The 16,452-nt window shown below is 44.6% G+C and overlaps 1 protein-coding gene across 1 annotated transcript in view; it reads left to right on the forward strand.

Moving 5' to 3' along the window:
* LOC143180792 (uncharacterized) overlaps window positions 1-16,452 on the forward strand; it is a 280,953-nt gene that overhangs the window by 208,990 nt on the left and 55,511 nt on the right. Inside the window, exon 4 of the mRNA XM_076380754.1 lies at window positions 4,893-4,939. Coding sequence (XP_076236869.1) covers window positions 4,893-4,939 — 47 coding nt within the window. The remainder of the gene's footprint in view (window positions 1-4,892; window positions 4,940-16,452) is intronic.

The following is a 16,452-nucleotide window of genomic DNA, read 5'->3' on the forward strand; positions in this document are numbered from 1 at the left end:
ACATTCAACATTATTCCGAACAGTAGAAAAGCCAATGAAGAAATTCATGACAGTATCTTTACTAGATCTACCTCGACACCCCAGCTGATTTTCCACGGGTAACTATAACCACAAATTCTAATCTCAAAAAATGTTAAGCTATTCGTTTCTCTTCTTGCAGACAAATCGTTCCCCATTATCTGCACTTCTGTTTCAATTCCGTCCCCCATTCCTCGATTCTCATCTACCATCCACATTGCCTGTCGCTCTTAAATCAGACACCGTATCACGCCAGTGTCGTTACAGAGGTCGATCGACCAGGACGTGCATGCGGGCAAGCCTCGTCGTTGAAACGACAAACGCACTCGTGTCTGAAGGTTTTGCGAGAGAAGGGCACCGGTTGTGCCCGATCCTGCATCGGGGGTGGGAAAAGGGTGGCGTCGAGAGTTAGGTCATCGATGTGGTGTGAGGGTTTCAATATGCTTCGACAGTAGTTACGATACCCACCATGGACCCTGCCATAGATCGGAGTGGATGCAGAGACGAGTGGGCGGGGGTCAGAGGGGGGCATAGAGGAAGGGGGTGACAGGGGTGGATGGGACGAGGTGGGAGGACTATCGTGCTGCGGTATCGGTCGCCTTGGTTATTTAGGAAACCATATCAAAGTTTGAGTTGGCTGGTTGCCGGCAGCCGCGCAACCCTCCTATCGTGGCCTCCGCTTCTGGACAATGAGATCTCTTCCGGCCTCGTCGAGGTCGCCCTTGACGTTCGTTACCGGACCGAATAACGGCACCTAGTACCATGAAAATGGTGGAGCATTGAATCTCTGAAGAGGTCGGCCAAGGAACGACGCTGTCCGTGATAGATCAAGCGTCTATTGTACGATGGAGGATCGATAACTTTCGGTATGAGAGTATGTCTATTAGATACTCTTTTAACGAGGACTATGCATTGCTATATAAAGAGAGAGAGATGAGTGTAAAGAATATATTTTACATGATGCCTTTCAGGATAAACTGTATCTACCTCCTACAAACATACAAGATTAAAAAAAAATAGGAACATTACAAAAGAGTTCTTGTACGCATCCCTTCTTGGTAAGAGTCTCCAGAAATCTTCTTCTCGATAAAAGATAATTGTCAGTCACCATGACATTATGTTCATCATCATCCGAATCATACGTCCCCTTCTGTCATCAGTCCCAAGAAACCTTGCAGAGACACGGTAAGAAAAACATTTCCACATCATCCAACTCCGCGCTGCTGCGTTCACATAATGTGTCCCCAGTAATTAGCACGAAAAATCTCCACAAGCCCGACACGCTACGACAGCGAAGTCGAGGCAAGAAACGACAAGGGAGGGCCGTTCTACTTCTAGTTCTCCAGCTAGAGCCGCGAGTTCTTCGGGGGAGAAAGGTCGAGAGATTTAATTAAGGCAGAGCGACGGACAGAAAGGCGAGAGTCGGTACGTCGTGTAAACTCGGGCTCGTCCGTCGTCCCGCTCTCTTTCTGTCGCAGCCCCGGGAACGAGCCCAGTCGTTCCTCCTTGCCATTCTGGAAGATCTCTCGAAAACTCGTGAGAACGCTGCACACGTCTACGACCGTGGATCCTGTTCGGCCGAGCGTGTGCGTCAAAGTTCGTCAGGCCACCCCCGCTTTTGGGGGAGCAGAAGTTTCGGACGACGGAGTCCTCTTTCTCTGTTCGACGTTACGCCTTCCCCGTTTCGACGAATTCGTTTCACCTGTGGAGCAAGACTCACGCCAGTAGTTCCGCAGAACTTTAGTTTTTTCGTTGTTTATCTGGGAATTATGGTAGACGCTTTTGATATAGGTGTATGTGAGGTGTTTGAGTTATAGATACATCGTTCAGAGGGGAAATCAAAGAAAAATTGAAGAGAGGGTTGACGAGAGACCTCAATACTATTTCTCTGTTATAAGGAATTTCAAATTTTCAAATTTTCAATTTTTCAAATTTTTAAATTTTCAAATTTTCAAATTTTTGAATTTTCAAATTTGAAAATCTTTCTAGTTTTCAAATATTCAAACTGTCAAATTTTCAAATTTTTCTATTTCACTCCCAAAAATTGCATATTTCCAAATATTAACAATTTTCTACGATGTGAAATCAATAATGACCAAAATTCACGCATGATCATCTAAACACCATAAATACCCACACACCTACTTTCTTCTCACGTTTTCTAAAAAGACGACCAAACGGCTCACAAATCCCCAACGCCAACTAATTTCCTCACCACCGCAAAACAGCCGCCTAGTGTCCTCCGCGTACTGCAATTCATTATACGTCTGTCAGGGTCAAGCGAGGTGACTGGTTCTTCCTGAAGGCTGAGCTCGGAATGGCTCGCAGCATCATCTGTTCCGCGGTCGCGGTTTCAGCGTCAATAATTCGCAAAGGCTGCGGGGCAGCCTTTAACCGACTGATTTCACGCATCTGGCGTTTGGTGGTTTAGTCTGGCCGGTTGCACGGCGAGAGCAGCGGCGAAAGACGGGCGACGGTTACGTGGGAGAGCGTAGGACACGCTTACATAGACCAAGACGATAGAAGGGAGGGAGAGAGATGGTGGCCTGGCGTGGAAAAGAGAGGAGGAGTACGGGCAGTCCCTGCCTCGCCGTCGTGGTGGCCTCGTGATCAATATTCCTTACCCCCTTTGCCTTGGCTTTACCCCTCCGGCGCGGTATGGGTGCCCCTTACCTCGTGAAAACCCTCCTCCTTCTACCCTCGCCCACATTCTCCCACCTCCCTACGGGGAGAACCCGGGAGAAACCCCTGAAACCCCTCTCGCACCCTCGTCTTAATTAGGAGTCTGAATCTGCGGCGGACACGCGTATAAGGGTAGGCTGCTGGAGATCGGAGGGTGGCGGAGGGGGTCGGTGGGTGGATGGGTGGACGAGTGGTGTAGAGGCAGGGCAGAGCCAGACGAGCGTCGTGTCCGAAACATTATTCTCAACTTTGGTGTACGATTGCCTGCGTCACGGACGTTGGACGACCCTTTTTATTATTCCCCGAAAATAAACACATTTGCGCTTCCTTGCCCTCTCGCGAGGCGGCCTGCAGCCTCCAGCTTGACTTGCCTCGTCCCTCGTTCTGCCCGGAAGAACTTCGACTTGCCCCGCCGTGTAATTAGCTATTGGTCTGGGGAGACAAGCTTATGTTTCAGTTCTGTGACGCGTATATTATTATGAAAGTTCAAACCATGGACGTCGTTTAAGGAGAATTCAATAATAGATTATTTTCAGTAGATTAAGACGAATTTAGACTTTGGGTAATTCACAGTGAAAAATCTGTATTCACTATTAGTAACATCAGCATGGTATATCAATATTAGTATTAAAATTGTTTATACAGATACAAGGAATACATCGCAAGTAGTTCAAGAAAATGATTTATGATCAGCCAGAAACTTTCTTCTAATCTTTCTTTATTAAATCCCCGAAGAAGTCTCCGAAGAATCTCTTTATTAAATCTCCCAAGACCGAAACTCCCCGAAGAAGTATCAATTTGAAATTTCCCGCCGACCCTCGCTGCATACAGATATCGACGCACCGTCATTTTCCTGTTCTTTCAAAGTTTCGCCGCATCCTTGGTCACGAGTCTGCAGACAGTACTCCATTAGACATTGCTCGGCCCTGCGTGGGTCACTACACCTAACGAGCCACATTGAAAACTTTCGCCGCTTACCAATTTGCTTCCGACTAATTTCTTCGTGGCCCCCGACCACTGAAAGTCACCGACAACCGCGAGCCTTGCTTTCCTCGTCTCCAGACGGCACGTCCACGGGCCTCGTCAACAATTAACGTTCCTTATTTTTACGCTCGCTGAAGTTTCTTCGTTAACCGCGGGCAAGGCGACGGCGCGGCTTGAGAGGGCAGCGAGAGGAAATTTCTGGACGTCTGATTCGATCGTCTCGGGTGTATCAAGTCGAGGGGCTGAGCATCGAGGAAATGGTCGCGATAACGTCAGGATAATTAATTATCGCTGGAGGGTCGCGACGGTTTAAAGAACTCGCAATGCAGAGAAACGAGCGCAAGTGAGCGCTGATATCGTCCCGAGTCTTTCGCCCGTAAACGTATTTACATGCATGGTACATACGGCCCTCTAGTACATAGAGGGTAGGCGGACCTGAACCGAGAGGATATTGGGGTTAGGCCATTCATTAGATTACGGGAATTCGGCGGTGCCCGCTGAGGGGTGGAAGAGAAGAGAAGACGGGGGGGCTGTATGCACGATCAGGGATTAACCCCTGCGTGCACTGGCTGCCGTCATGAAGTACAGCAACGAGGAAAAGCATCGAAGACTCGACCTCACGGGGAGCAAGAAAATTACCCCTTTTTGCGGGCGAATGACACCCAGTTCAAGTGTCACATGGGATTTGGGTTTTTCGGGAAGATTGTGCGAGTTGAATAGAAATTGTTCAAGAGTAGGAAGTGGGGGAGTAGCGAGGATGTTGTATAATGTTTGGGGAATAATAAATAACACAAAATTGTACTGTTGGATGCAAGAACAGCTTGAGGACTCTAAACTACATCAAGTTTTACTGCATTTCATTGCATTATTCTTAAAATTTACGAATCTATGCGTCGCAAATTAATACTAAAGATGTCATCGAAAATGCAAGAAGGTTCTAAGATTAATTATCCTAAAAATTTCAAAAAAAAGCGTCACCACTAAGGAGTAAACTTTATAATGTTTAAAGACACTTTATCCAATATTCAAGTTTTGCACTGAAGACCTCCTTGCACCTAATAATACAATTATTACTTAAGAAAAATTGGAAAATTCTTTTCCCAAGGATCAACATCAATATACTGCATGAACATCTCTAAATCACAATTATTCAAAATCCTATAATTAATTAAAAACCCACCTCTAACATATTTTTGTTTCTGTTACAGAGTCGCCCCTCGCAAGGCGGGACTATCCCCGCCAAATCATGAACAAGGTAAGCCACAGGAAGGTGTTCCGCTCGCTTAGTAGTTTAATCGATAGAAAACGAAACATTCGATGCCCGAAATCAGTGGCGAGGCTCCTCGAGCCAGCGTATTTACCTTCCGCGTGAGTAGTGTTGCGCGCGGTTACCAACTCGATCGACGATTTGCACCTTCCATCAGCGGGTGTAGAGCGAGTCAGTTACTAGGGAAGATCGATCCAACACCTTTAATCGGTTTTCATGCATGCCTTGGTCATTGCGTGCTCCGTACTTTTGCTCGCCATTACCCTCCCTGTACCAAGCAATCAACAACCCTTACATGAGTGAAAATCTATTGATAGAGGTGTAACAGTCCTTGACGATTCGTAGTGGGCGATTATTGAATCGTGGTAATCTATACAAATTATTGGTAATGATTTTGGGACTTAGGAGGGAAGAATTGAGGTATTTGAAGTGAATAGACATTAATTAAGACCCTCATATTATTCTTAAAGAAGGAAAGTATTATAGAGCGTAGTGTTGTATATTTTATTGAGCTGTATATTGATAATTATTAACGTGGGCTATTAATTTATAGATATACGAAAAGAAAATTATCAGTTATTATCATGAGGGAAACTTATAGATCTATACGCAAATTATTAAAATCTACAGGGTTCACTAGGTTTGGTATCTTTTCTTACATACGTAATATTATAGGCAGATTCTCAAAAAGTTTTACTAGTCCATCCTTTTCGAAGTCACTGGATGTAACTAAAGTCAGAGAGAAGAGTTTTTAACTTTCGCGCGCTTAGGTATCTGTAACCCTATAATCTATGGGTTACATGAAGTCACTTGCGCTCATTCTTGCGTTATTCACGTTACAACAGCTTCGCGCGTGTTGCTTGCGCGTATCTGCCTACAATGTATATATACATTCAACCCAAGCCTCATTTATAGGTCCTTTGTGCGCCGTCTGCCTTTCCTCATTATGCATTGCACATGAGAAAACTTGCTTGGAATCTCTCGCTCTTTCTTCCTCGTTTCAACGCTGTCTGCCTCTCTTCTGTAGCCTCCATTCGACGTTTGGGGGGAGTGCTGATCCCTTCACTCCGCCCTACCCTCTCTTCTTCACGTCTCTGAGCACCCAGCAACCGGTAACTCTGCTTCTTTATAAACTTTTAATGACGGCAAAGCCTAATCGAGAGAACGAGCGAGCATACCCCGAGCCTTCGCTCGCGAAAGCTATCCCAGAGAATCCAACGTTGAACCTCGATTTTCAATACTCGAAGGACTGCCGTCCTTTCGAAAGATGTTTCCCAGAGTCCACGGTAACGATCGTGTCGTTCGTTAATTGCTATCGATTATTTTCTGCTCTTGAAGGCGATGCTCGTCTGGGACTGCGGGAAATAAACTGAAACGATTCTTCATCCGCGAAGGTTATTAGCTTGGAATGTGGAGAAAATTAGAAGGCGCAATAGTTCAATAATTCGATGAAATTAACGATAAATTCAATAGAAAGATGGGTAGTGATCATTGCACCCAACTTCATCGAATCAGCTTATTTACTTGAGCAGTTATTCATAGAAGTGATCAGGTTATTAGTTCTCAGTGAATATTAACTTTTTAGTCATTTCATATTGGCTCGTTTTATAAATACACTTGTTCGTGTTAATTTCAAGATTTATGTAGACTTCTGTCGACTGAAGATTTCCTGTTACGCAAGAATTATATTTGAAATGTATGTAAATGCATCGAAGCGAGCACGAGGCGACAAATAAGGCACCGTTCGCTCGAATCGGGCGCAAAAGTGCGCTGAAGCGGTTTCGATTTGCAACAAATCATTCAGCGTTCACGCCCGGCTGCCCGCCCAGTTAAATTAAACTTCTACCGAGAAGTTCGTTCTCCGCCCGCTCCGAAGGCATGCGTATTTCCAATATATAGCTAACAGTTTGTATCTGCGAACTGCTTGCCGAAGTTCCGCGTGCAAACCTTTCGCGCGAAGGGGGCTGACTGTTTGCTGTGGTCCCTCGTTAAAGGCGAAGTAAAATTAACATGTCTCGGGGCAGATTTCTGCGGGAATTATTAGATTGGTAAGAAGGAAATCCTTGTTCCTTAGGTGCAAGAACGAATTCAATTATTTCAGTTATTCTGCATACAACCGTCGTTTAATCTGTTGCACATCTTTTTCATTCAAATCTTTTATTTTCCTACGTGTTATTAGTAGTAGGAATTAAAGAAGAAAAAATAGAAAAATGATTAATATTCGTGTGTCAATTTTACTGGAACTTCTATTTTGTCAGATATTTTATGTCGACAGTCTTGCCCTTAGTTACACAATTCACTGAAGTTTTTCCTTGCCTCCAGTAAATGGGGGACAACAGGAACGCTGAAACCTTCGAAATACACTCCTAAAGCACAGTTAAACTAACCCTTACTTATTTCTTCCGTACACCCTGTTACGTACATTCTATCTCTACATACGTTTCCCCTAATCATTGGTTACGATTTTCCTGGGATCTTCCACAGAAGATTCACCATATCGAAAGCGTTTAACGTCGCCCGAGGAAAGTACCCTTTTCCCATCTAAATGCTAATAATAATTTCAAGCCGCGATCCGAAGTTCTCCGAATTCGATGGACTAAAAAGATTTAACTTTCATGATCGACGTGTATAAAGGCAGCGTCGTTCCTCCTCGAGCAGCGTTTAAAAAGGAATACCGGGGGATAAAGCGTTCGCGGCGCCATTTAGCGGCGGCACTCTTTTATAAAAGGCCTTAATAAAAATCCCAATCTAAACAAGCTTAATTTACGTCCGCCACATAATTACCTACCCCCGAGGCCACGACCCGCCCCGCTTCCGTCCCGCTCTTTTTCTCCCGCGTCGACGAGTCACTTCTGCCGCGCCACAGGAAAAGAGGTCCTCACCGAGGGGGCACGGCGTGGAAGCGGCGAAGGAGGCGCGTGGAGAGGGCTCTCTGAAAAATCTAAGAGGCTTAAAGCATTAAAAGGGTTATATAACATTCATTAGCAGCGGGTCAGCCTCTGTGAAATTTCCCTTGGAAGCGGCTGCACCGGATGGACACACGCCTTTTCGTCCCCCTCCTCCTTCGCCCCTTCGTCGCTCCAATTCCACTCAGCCCTCTCGCTCTGGCTCTTGTTCTCGTTCTGAACGCCCCTTGTCTCTGGGGGGCGCAAGACGGTCACGTGAGCGTAGTATCGTCCAGCGAGAAGGGAGTGGGCAGAATAGAAAGTGGCGGAGAAAGGAGGGAGCCAGGGGGAGGGTCCGTCTCTGATGAAGATGTCGCACACGCCGGGGACCGTGGCGAGATTACTCGGGTTAGAACCCGTGGACCCTGGTCAGGGCACATGCTAATTGCTTTATTTGACATCAAGAAATAATGTACTGCCGTACCTACGGGCGGCCATCGTGCAGCCCGCGAGGAAACGGGAAACCCCTTGCGCCCTCTTCGCCCACGTCTCTCTCGCTTGTCCCTTCGTATAAATCTCCGACCGGGCCACCTTGCCTGCGTACACTCGTTAAATCTCCTTAAGTTGCGAATGGAAGTATTATTGAGCCATTCTTGAGGCAGTCTTTCATGGTTTGCTGCTCCTTGCTGTGGTTCCTCAGTTGAGAGGGTTGTAGGAGGATAAACTTGATCTAGCGGAATTATTGCGAGAGAAATGCGAGAAGGGGGATCTGAGTCAGAAATAGTATACAATTTGCAATCTTTCTATGGTGATTTATGTACAGTGTGGGAACTTTTAGTCGAATTAAAAAATTATTTTCGATAGCATAGAACAGATAGTTTGTAAAGAAATTAAGAGAAGACGATATTTTATTTGATACACGTTCTTCCACCGTAAATAAGTGTAAGAGTCTTTACATCTGGAACATCCCAGTTCACGAGGGTACGTGAGACGCCTGGTCACCAAACAGGGTCCACTTACGTCGGACCTAATAACCCTTAGTTGGGCCAATAACCGTTTCTCGAAGTTACATATGGAAGAATTTATATTCGAAATCGTAGGTATCGAAGGGAGTAGGCAATGATCGCAGCTTCCAACGCGGGGCACGCATCTTTCTCGTAAATATGCCCGTTCGAGAGGTCGCTTTGCAAAAAGGGGGCAAAGGACGAGTGGAAGAGCTGGGGTCGATCTCGACGTCGCCAAGGGTGCATTTCATCTTCGAGAGCGTCAGCTCGGAGACCGATCGGCCGTATGTTCCATGTTGGACCATCCATCTTTTATCGAATACAACCTGGTGGTCAGGTCTGGTTGCTCTCGAAGGTCTTTTTTCACCTACAAACTCGTGGTTAATAATAATACGTCTTTATTATACAATACATTAATATGGATGAGCTAGACACATGAGAATAATTGAAATTTAGAAATGGGAAAGCTCGTACGTAATAATTTGGGATATTGTCTAAAAGAAAGCAAGATAAAAATCTGAAATATATTTTAGTACTTTTGAAAACGCAATTTCGGGAGTTTAACATATAAATAAAAGTATTGTTGCCAATATATTGAATACAGGAAGCAAAGAAAAATTACCTATACAGTCGAGGACTCCGTCGACGTGGCCTAAGATTTTTTCAAAACTTGATGCTTATATAATGCATCACGCGAAAATATAACAAGATTCGAACAGCATATATCTTTCATCGGGACGAGTGGTCAGCTGTCCTTTTCCACGTTCAATTTTTATGATTAAACTTTTCGTCTGTCTTGCACACATGCGCACACTGCGTCGATCGTCTTTCCAAGTTTATCAATATTAATCCAGAAGTTGTCAGTTCAATACACGAAGCCACTTACGTAAGATTTTCTCACGAAACGTGCAATACGTCTTAGCTGCATTGAACTTTGGGTCGAAATAATGGGACAAATATAATTATTAATATATTATTGAGGTGATAAATTATATAGGTAGCTGTAGCCCAGGGCAGATACGTGTAGCGGGAATTGGATGATCCATCTCTTGTCGAACAGGGGTCGAACGTTGGACGTCAGAGGCTTACTTCTATCCGAACTTCTGCCTTCGAAAGCGTCCATCATGCTTGGACAGGACACATTCCCCTAGGCAAACATTCGTTAATATTCACCTGTGCCGCCTGATACCGCCTGGGAAAGTTCAAAACGTCGATGGACGTGCGAGAAATTTTGTTAACGATTATTGATGCACCTTTGATGCGTCTATTATTCAGACCTGACGTCCTGAAAATATGTCATTATTCACAACTTTTATCTACTTTAATTTCCTAACACTGTAGCAGTAACAATATACTGCTTTTGATTATATGCTTTCTAGAAGACTGATGCGTAAGTAGAAACGACACATCATAGACAGACATCTGTTAATACTTAAATACACATATTTCTAATCAATTTCCACAACCTCATAACCGATACAAGAAAGGATATTCTACTTCAGGCATAGAGTTTCAATTTTCAAGACCAGTTTTCATCTTTACATCTTTAACTTTGAGTAACTACTCGTATTTTGTATTTGAAAACATCCTTTTTAAAGAGAAAAAATCATAGTGTGTGAATTAACTCTGAAATTCAACCACCTTTTTGTTAATTCGAATATTTGGTACCTTCATATTTATATCCACTATAGTTTGGAGGGTATCTACTCGTTTGGGTTTACGTGTCTCACCCTGTATACCGACGATGTGGTCGAGACGATGACCGTGCCGGGTGACACCGGTGAGAACGGCGAAAACCGTGAAACCATGCGAAGAGGAATAGGGTCGGCAAGGGGCTATTTTTGTGGTTAGCAGGGAATAATTTAGGGGCGGATAATACGCGGAGCCCGTGTAATTTAGCCCGCGATACCGACGCCGCCGGCGGTGGAGTGCGTGCTGGTTTTCATACACTCTCGAGCGCGATGCGAGAGGCACGAGCGACGTGTAACCGGGGAACCCGAGGGGCTCAGGTGTTTCACCGGATAATAGGCGACATCATCCCCCCTTCCACCCTCTTGGATCCCGTGCTGTCCTCCCTCGTCTTGCCCCCCTATTCCCCTATCATCGTCAAACCCTGATCGATGTAATATTCACGCTCGATACGCGTCCCAGCTTCTGTAACTTGCGACGCCTGATACCTGCTACACTTTCCCTCGAATCTCATCAGCGTCCCTTTCGCGTCTTCTTGAGTAACGTGTACCTCGTTTCGCCGCGGCAGGAAACTGTTTTCGATTCGTACTGTTACTTCCGAGGGAGGCGGCGAAGAGGCACGCTCTTCGGGAACTTTTAATTGATTTAATGGGGACTCTGATTTTTTTGCGATTTTAAATATGATAGATTGGGATTTAGGGTGAAATTGGTGTATTATGAATTTGGTAATAATTGCTGTGAGAGTAATTTTTTTAGTGGTTTCAATTGGTAGTAGTGTGGCGTCGTCGTGTAACAGACACGCTCTCGCTGTCAGACAGTTTTAGCTGGGAAATCTGAAAACGGAAATTTCATCTCATCAGTGTCCTTTTCACGTGACTCGCTGGAAAATTAAAATTTATAAGTGAAATAAGTTGGACGAATTTATAATGAGTTCAGCTGGTACGGTTAGGTCGACGCTTTTATATCGTCAAATTGGGGAAACGTGTTTAAAAGTTGAATCACGGTTTGGGTAAATTGAAGCAGCACATATGCAAAATTAAAGTTCGAGATGTAAAGGTAGTTTTAATATTTACTTGCTATACAAAAAAAAATATTAACAAACCATGCTCTACGTACTCTAATAGCAACTTTCATGTTTAGTAATTTCACTTTTTTAATTCAAATTCGATCAAGTTTCGATTGCTTTCATACCATGAAAGATACTTCTACCTTTGAAGTAAATGTGTACCGTATCATATCAGACACCCCACAAATCTATACTTTTGCAAACCTATGAAACTCTTAACTTCCTATAAGACCCCAAATGTATCTACCAAGATTCTCCTCACTAGATATGGTCATACTTGTACATGTCTGACAGCAAATAATCCATATCCACTTCACACGTCTCTCGATCCACCCAACCATCGACTCATTCTCAATCCCTGTAACATCAGTGAAATTCCTCAACGAAACAAAAAAGGAATTAATTCTCCCCGAGTCGAAAGGAAGGTCTGGCCGAAACGCAGCCACCCGTCGAGAGTTTCCCAAATAACAAAGACCGCAGCGGTATCAGCGCCGCTTAAAATCCAGTTACCAGGTCGGTGTCGTTTACACTGGCGGATTTGTATATTCGTCGCTGGGCGGTAAACACTCTCTTTTGTCGGTGGCCGGGAGTTAAGCCGAGGTCTCCCATTAGCGCCGCCGAGAATTACAAAAATAACACTTGTCCCTGGGAGCGGCGAGAGCCCCACGCCGAACCAGACCCCCGGTGTAGTTAAGTAAAATTAAGCTAAAATTTCCGCGTCGAGCCGCGCGCGATGTATATTCAACCCCTTTTCCGTCGACCTCTCTCTCGCTGCTAGTGGCCAGCCTCGTCAGCCAGGACAACCCCTTGTCCCCCCGTCCCTCCAACCCCTTCCCCTCTTTCCATGTACCGGACACTCGCTTTCCGCGTATACGTTACACTTCACGCTGCCCCTTTCTGTCCGCGTCGGCATTAAATATTTACCTTTCAATGAATATGCAAATATAATTATTTACGCGCAATTTAGACGTTTTTACGCGCCTCGCGCGCCGCTCTGCCACCCGACAATTTCACGTGGAAGAAACGACCGTAAAGGACATTCGACGCTGCCCGCCGCGTTCATTTCGCCTCCGCTTGAGTCGCGCGTGAGTTAATTGCGCTATTAAGGGAGTGTCGTGATAATTAAGATTATTTGTGCTCTGATTAATCGATACATATAGATGATTTATTATTAACAGTGAGCCGTACAAGTCGCTTCTTTTTCGAAATTAAACATAAATATTGTTGAAGTTGGTGTTTGCATCACATGTAATCGGTAATAATTATATCAGTGGCTGAAAATAAAAAACTTAGATCTTATTTTGCGAAATTTAAAAATTCTGGTTATAATTTCAATTATTTCAGGCATTTTTGCTGATATTATGAAGAGATGATTATTTTCTGCAGTCTCCTTACTCGACAAAAGTATATTACTTTCACGTGGAATTTTGACGAAGAACGTCGCTATCGCCTCAGCGAAAGGCAACCTGTTATTAAACCTGTCTCTTATGGATTCACCTTTATCTGGTCATCGTTCTTCGCAGGATTAACCTTTAACGTTAATTATCTGGCTGCGCCGAGGGGGGCGGGTTAGCAGGCATCAAAGAACCGAGTGTTTAGCTGCAATATCTTTCCAGCGGGTGCACATCGGTGACCAGGAAAAGGGGGGGATCTAGGGATCCAAAAGAGAGTGAATGGAAGGGGTCGAGGTGGTGATTCGTGGTTGGCGAAGAAACCAGAGAAGCCACCTCTGGCCCTTCTCAAGAACCGTCTATCTTTCGTTCTCCCTCTGTTCCTCTCTTTCCTCGGTTCATTCAAAGTCACTCGACCTGATCCGGTAGACGAAATTAAGGAAGTGTGAATACGGCTGAAAATAATCAATACTGGAAAACTTGTTTCGCGAATATTCTCATTAACCTATTTATTCACAGCGGGATGAACGTTTCGAGTAATAATTAGGTAACAAAGAAGAAGAATGAATAACTACTGTTAGAAAGTTTGCGAAACTATTGATACCCATTGAGCTTTCTTCCTTGACTGATAATACGATACTAAGAAATTGGAAGTTCAGATAAGTTTTAGGTAACTATATTTAAAAAAATAGGTACAGCAAACCTTCTGGTATATCGTTTCAGGATAATAATAATCGATGAACATGTTTTTCAGTAGTAAACACTACCATAGAGAAGTCATCCTCTATTGAACTCTGTGTTTACAATGATCACAAAAATTAGCATTGGTTCTCAAAACAAACCAATCAGAACTAACACAGCACTACCCCTTACTGCCATCTACTTCCTCGCAATAATCTATGTAAGAATTCTCCAATCTTCTTTCGATGACGACCATTATCAGCTTCATATTTCCGCATAACAGCCCTGATTTGGAGTCCCAATAAATGGCCATAAGTTCTCCGCGGGATATACAGCCACCCCTTAATGGAAGAGTAGTAAGAAACTGGAAGGATACCCTTATTGAAAGGAATCACCGTGGAGGCCATCGCGAGCGAAAGATATTGTGCGTACCGCGACGGTAGCAGGGTGGTTGAAGCGAAACGACCAGAAGAGAGAACCATAAGCAGCCATCTTCGAAGCCCTGTCGCACTCTGGCCCGATGTCATAGCCAATATCGCGAGGAAAGGATACAAACGACTCGAAATAGACCTTGAAAATAGATTCGGGACCGATCGCGCAGCCAGGCCGAGTAAGCTATCGATATAAATTGCTCCATTCACTGACGCCGCCGACGCCATCGTTGTCTACGCCGTCGTCGACGCTATATCGTGAAATTGAGGAAGGAGAGGAGAGGTCGCTCTCGGGGAAAAGTTTGCTCGCGAATAACGTATGCATCGCCAGCGTCGGGAGTTCTCTTTTCACGCGCGCAGACACGCGAGGGACGTCCTGAAAGACGTGGATGGTCCGCGAATTTTTACCCCAGTCAACTGGGCGAAATCCTCTGGAGAAATGAAATTTTGAAAATTCTCCTGTCCATTACTGACGCTTCTATGTGCCCCGACAGATTGCTCATTTATTTTCTAGGAGAGGATCCTCCGTGAAATTAGCGCTGGAAGTAGATTGAACGTTGATCGTCTTGGGAAGTGGCTCGTATGGTTCTTGCATGGTGTCTGGGGAAAGAGGATATAGAGGGTAGTATAAAATGAAAAGTGATGTATAGTGTTAAGACTGATATTACTAAGTCACTTTAGTTTTCTAGAATTAAAATTTCTGTGGAACCAGTAGATAGAAATTTTCTAGTGAATCATACATCAATGAAATCTTAAATTTAGCTTCAATTATCATAACGAAATAGCTTCTTCTTTACATATTCAAACCTCATGAAATCTCATGCATAGCAAATTGTATGAGGACGTCCCTGCACAGAGAACAAGATCAAAATTAGGTACCTTTTACAAGTACTATCCAATCACTCCGCTTACCAACCCATTTGGAAGACAACTTGCACAGTGACAAAATATTAGTGAACTCTAGCTCAGAAAGAGAATCAGAAGAAGAATCAACTCCACCCAAAAGACGATCCACCATTTGGTCCAGCCACTAATACTTCAGTCACGATGATCCTCAATAGAGTACTTAACATCCTCCCATCCGGAACCGACCGACATCCAGCGGCAAACAATTTCGGGCGAGAAGAACGAGAGAGAAACGAAGGGAAAATGTATTCGAGAGTTTCCAATTTGCGGTTGCGGCTGTTAGAACAGAGCGTAGATTGGGGGTGGTCGGCAACGGGGGGGGGCCGTGGTGGAGCAGGAGGTGGCGACGGGTGGTTCGAGGCTCTATTATGGTAATTATATGATAAATACAACAAGGCCTTAGGCGGTGTCTCCTCTCCAGGCTCCCCGTTCCACCCTCCTCGTTCATCAGAGGGGCGGGGGAGGGTTCTCTTTGCAGCCGCGAGAACGGGGGTCCTCTTCTTCCATCGGTGGCAGGAATCTCGCTCTGCTCACGGCTTCGTCTCGTCTTTCCTCTTCAGGGCTTGTCGTTTCCCTCCCCCTCTCCCACCCCCCCACAGCGCTGTTCTTCCTTCCTCCTCTGCTTTCGTTCCTTTCAGCTCGCCTCGGCGTTTCTGCGCGAGCACCGGCGGTTTCGTTTAAAATACGCCTCCTCTCTTGACGGAATGCAATTAATCTTACTCCCTCTCGATCTCCCGCTCTCTCATAGAGAGCCGTCCCGTGAAAGGGATGAGTAACGTGGCTGGAAGAAGTGTTACCGACTTAATGAAGTACGACTCGTGATGCATGCTGCCGGTGTATGCGTGCACGGGGCGGAGGGAGTGGCGAGGGGCGGTTCAGGGATGGGGAAGGTATAAATACACAGAAGCGAAAAGAGAGAAAGGCGCAAAGAGAACGACTCGGCCGGAAATCCTGACTAAACACCCGCTTTCATTATCACGCTACGTTTACTCAGGACGTCTTTACGACTAAAGAGGGAGCGAATTAGATAAGTAGGTTACGCTGTTTGCCCCCGAAAAACGCGGGGGATTCTTTACGTCTCTGTGTCACTTGGAACTCTGCGGTTTTCTCGATATTGGCCATATTTTCTGATACTCTTACTTCTTTTTATGAATTTCAGTGTTACTCGAAGAGTTTACTATTGGCAATTACTGTGAGTTATTTCGTAGGATACGTAAGATAATTCAAATATATTAGAAAATTTAAATATCACGATTCACATAAATAGCAATCTTTAATTTAAAATAAAATATACAAGGATGCAATAAACAAACTAAAATACCTAGCAAGAGGATAAAACGAGAATCTTGGAAACCTCTCAAATTTGTGTCAAGAAACAACAGGAGGGATTTAAAATTTCAGTCTTTGAAGTTGAACTTCAAGTTTCACCCCAACTCTTCATGTCATCC

Source organism: Calliopsis andreniformis, chromosome 6 (assembly GCF_051401765.1).
Source record: "Calliopsis andreniformis isolate RMS-2024a chromosome 6, iyCalAndr_principal, whole genome shotgun sequence".
Classification (NCBI taxonomy): domain Eukaryota; kingdom Metazoa; phylum Arthropoda; class Insecta; order Hymenoptera; family Andrenidae; genus Calliopsis; species Calliopsis andreniformis.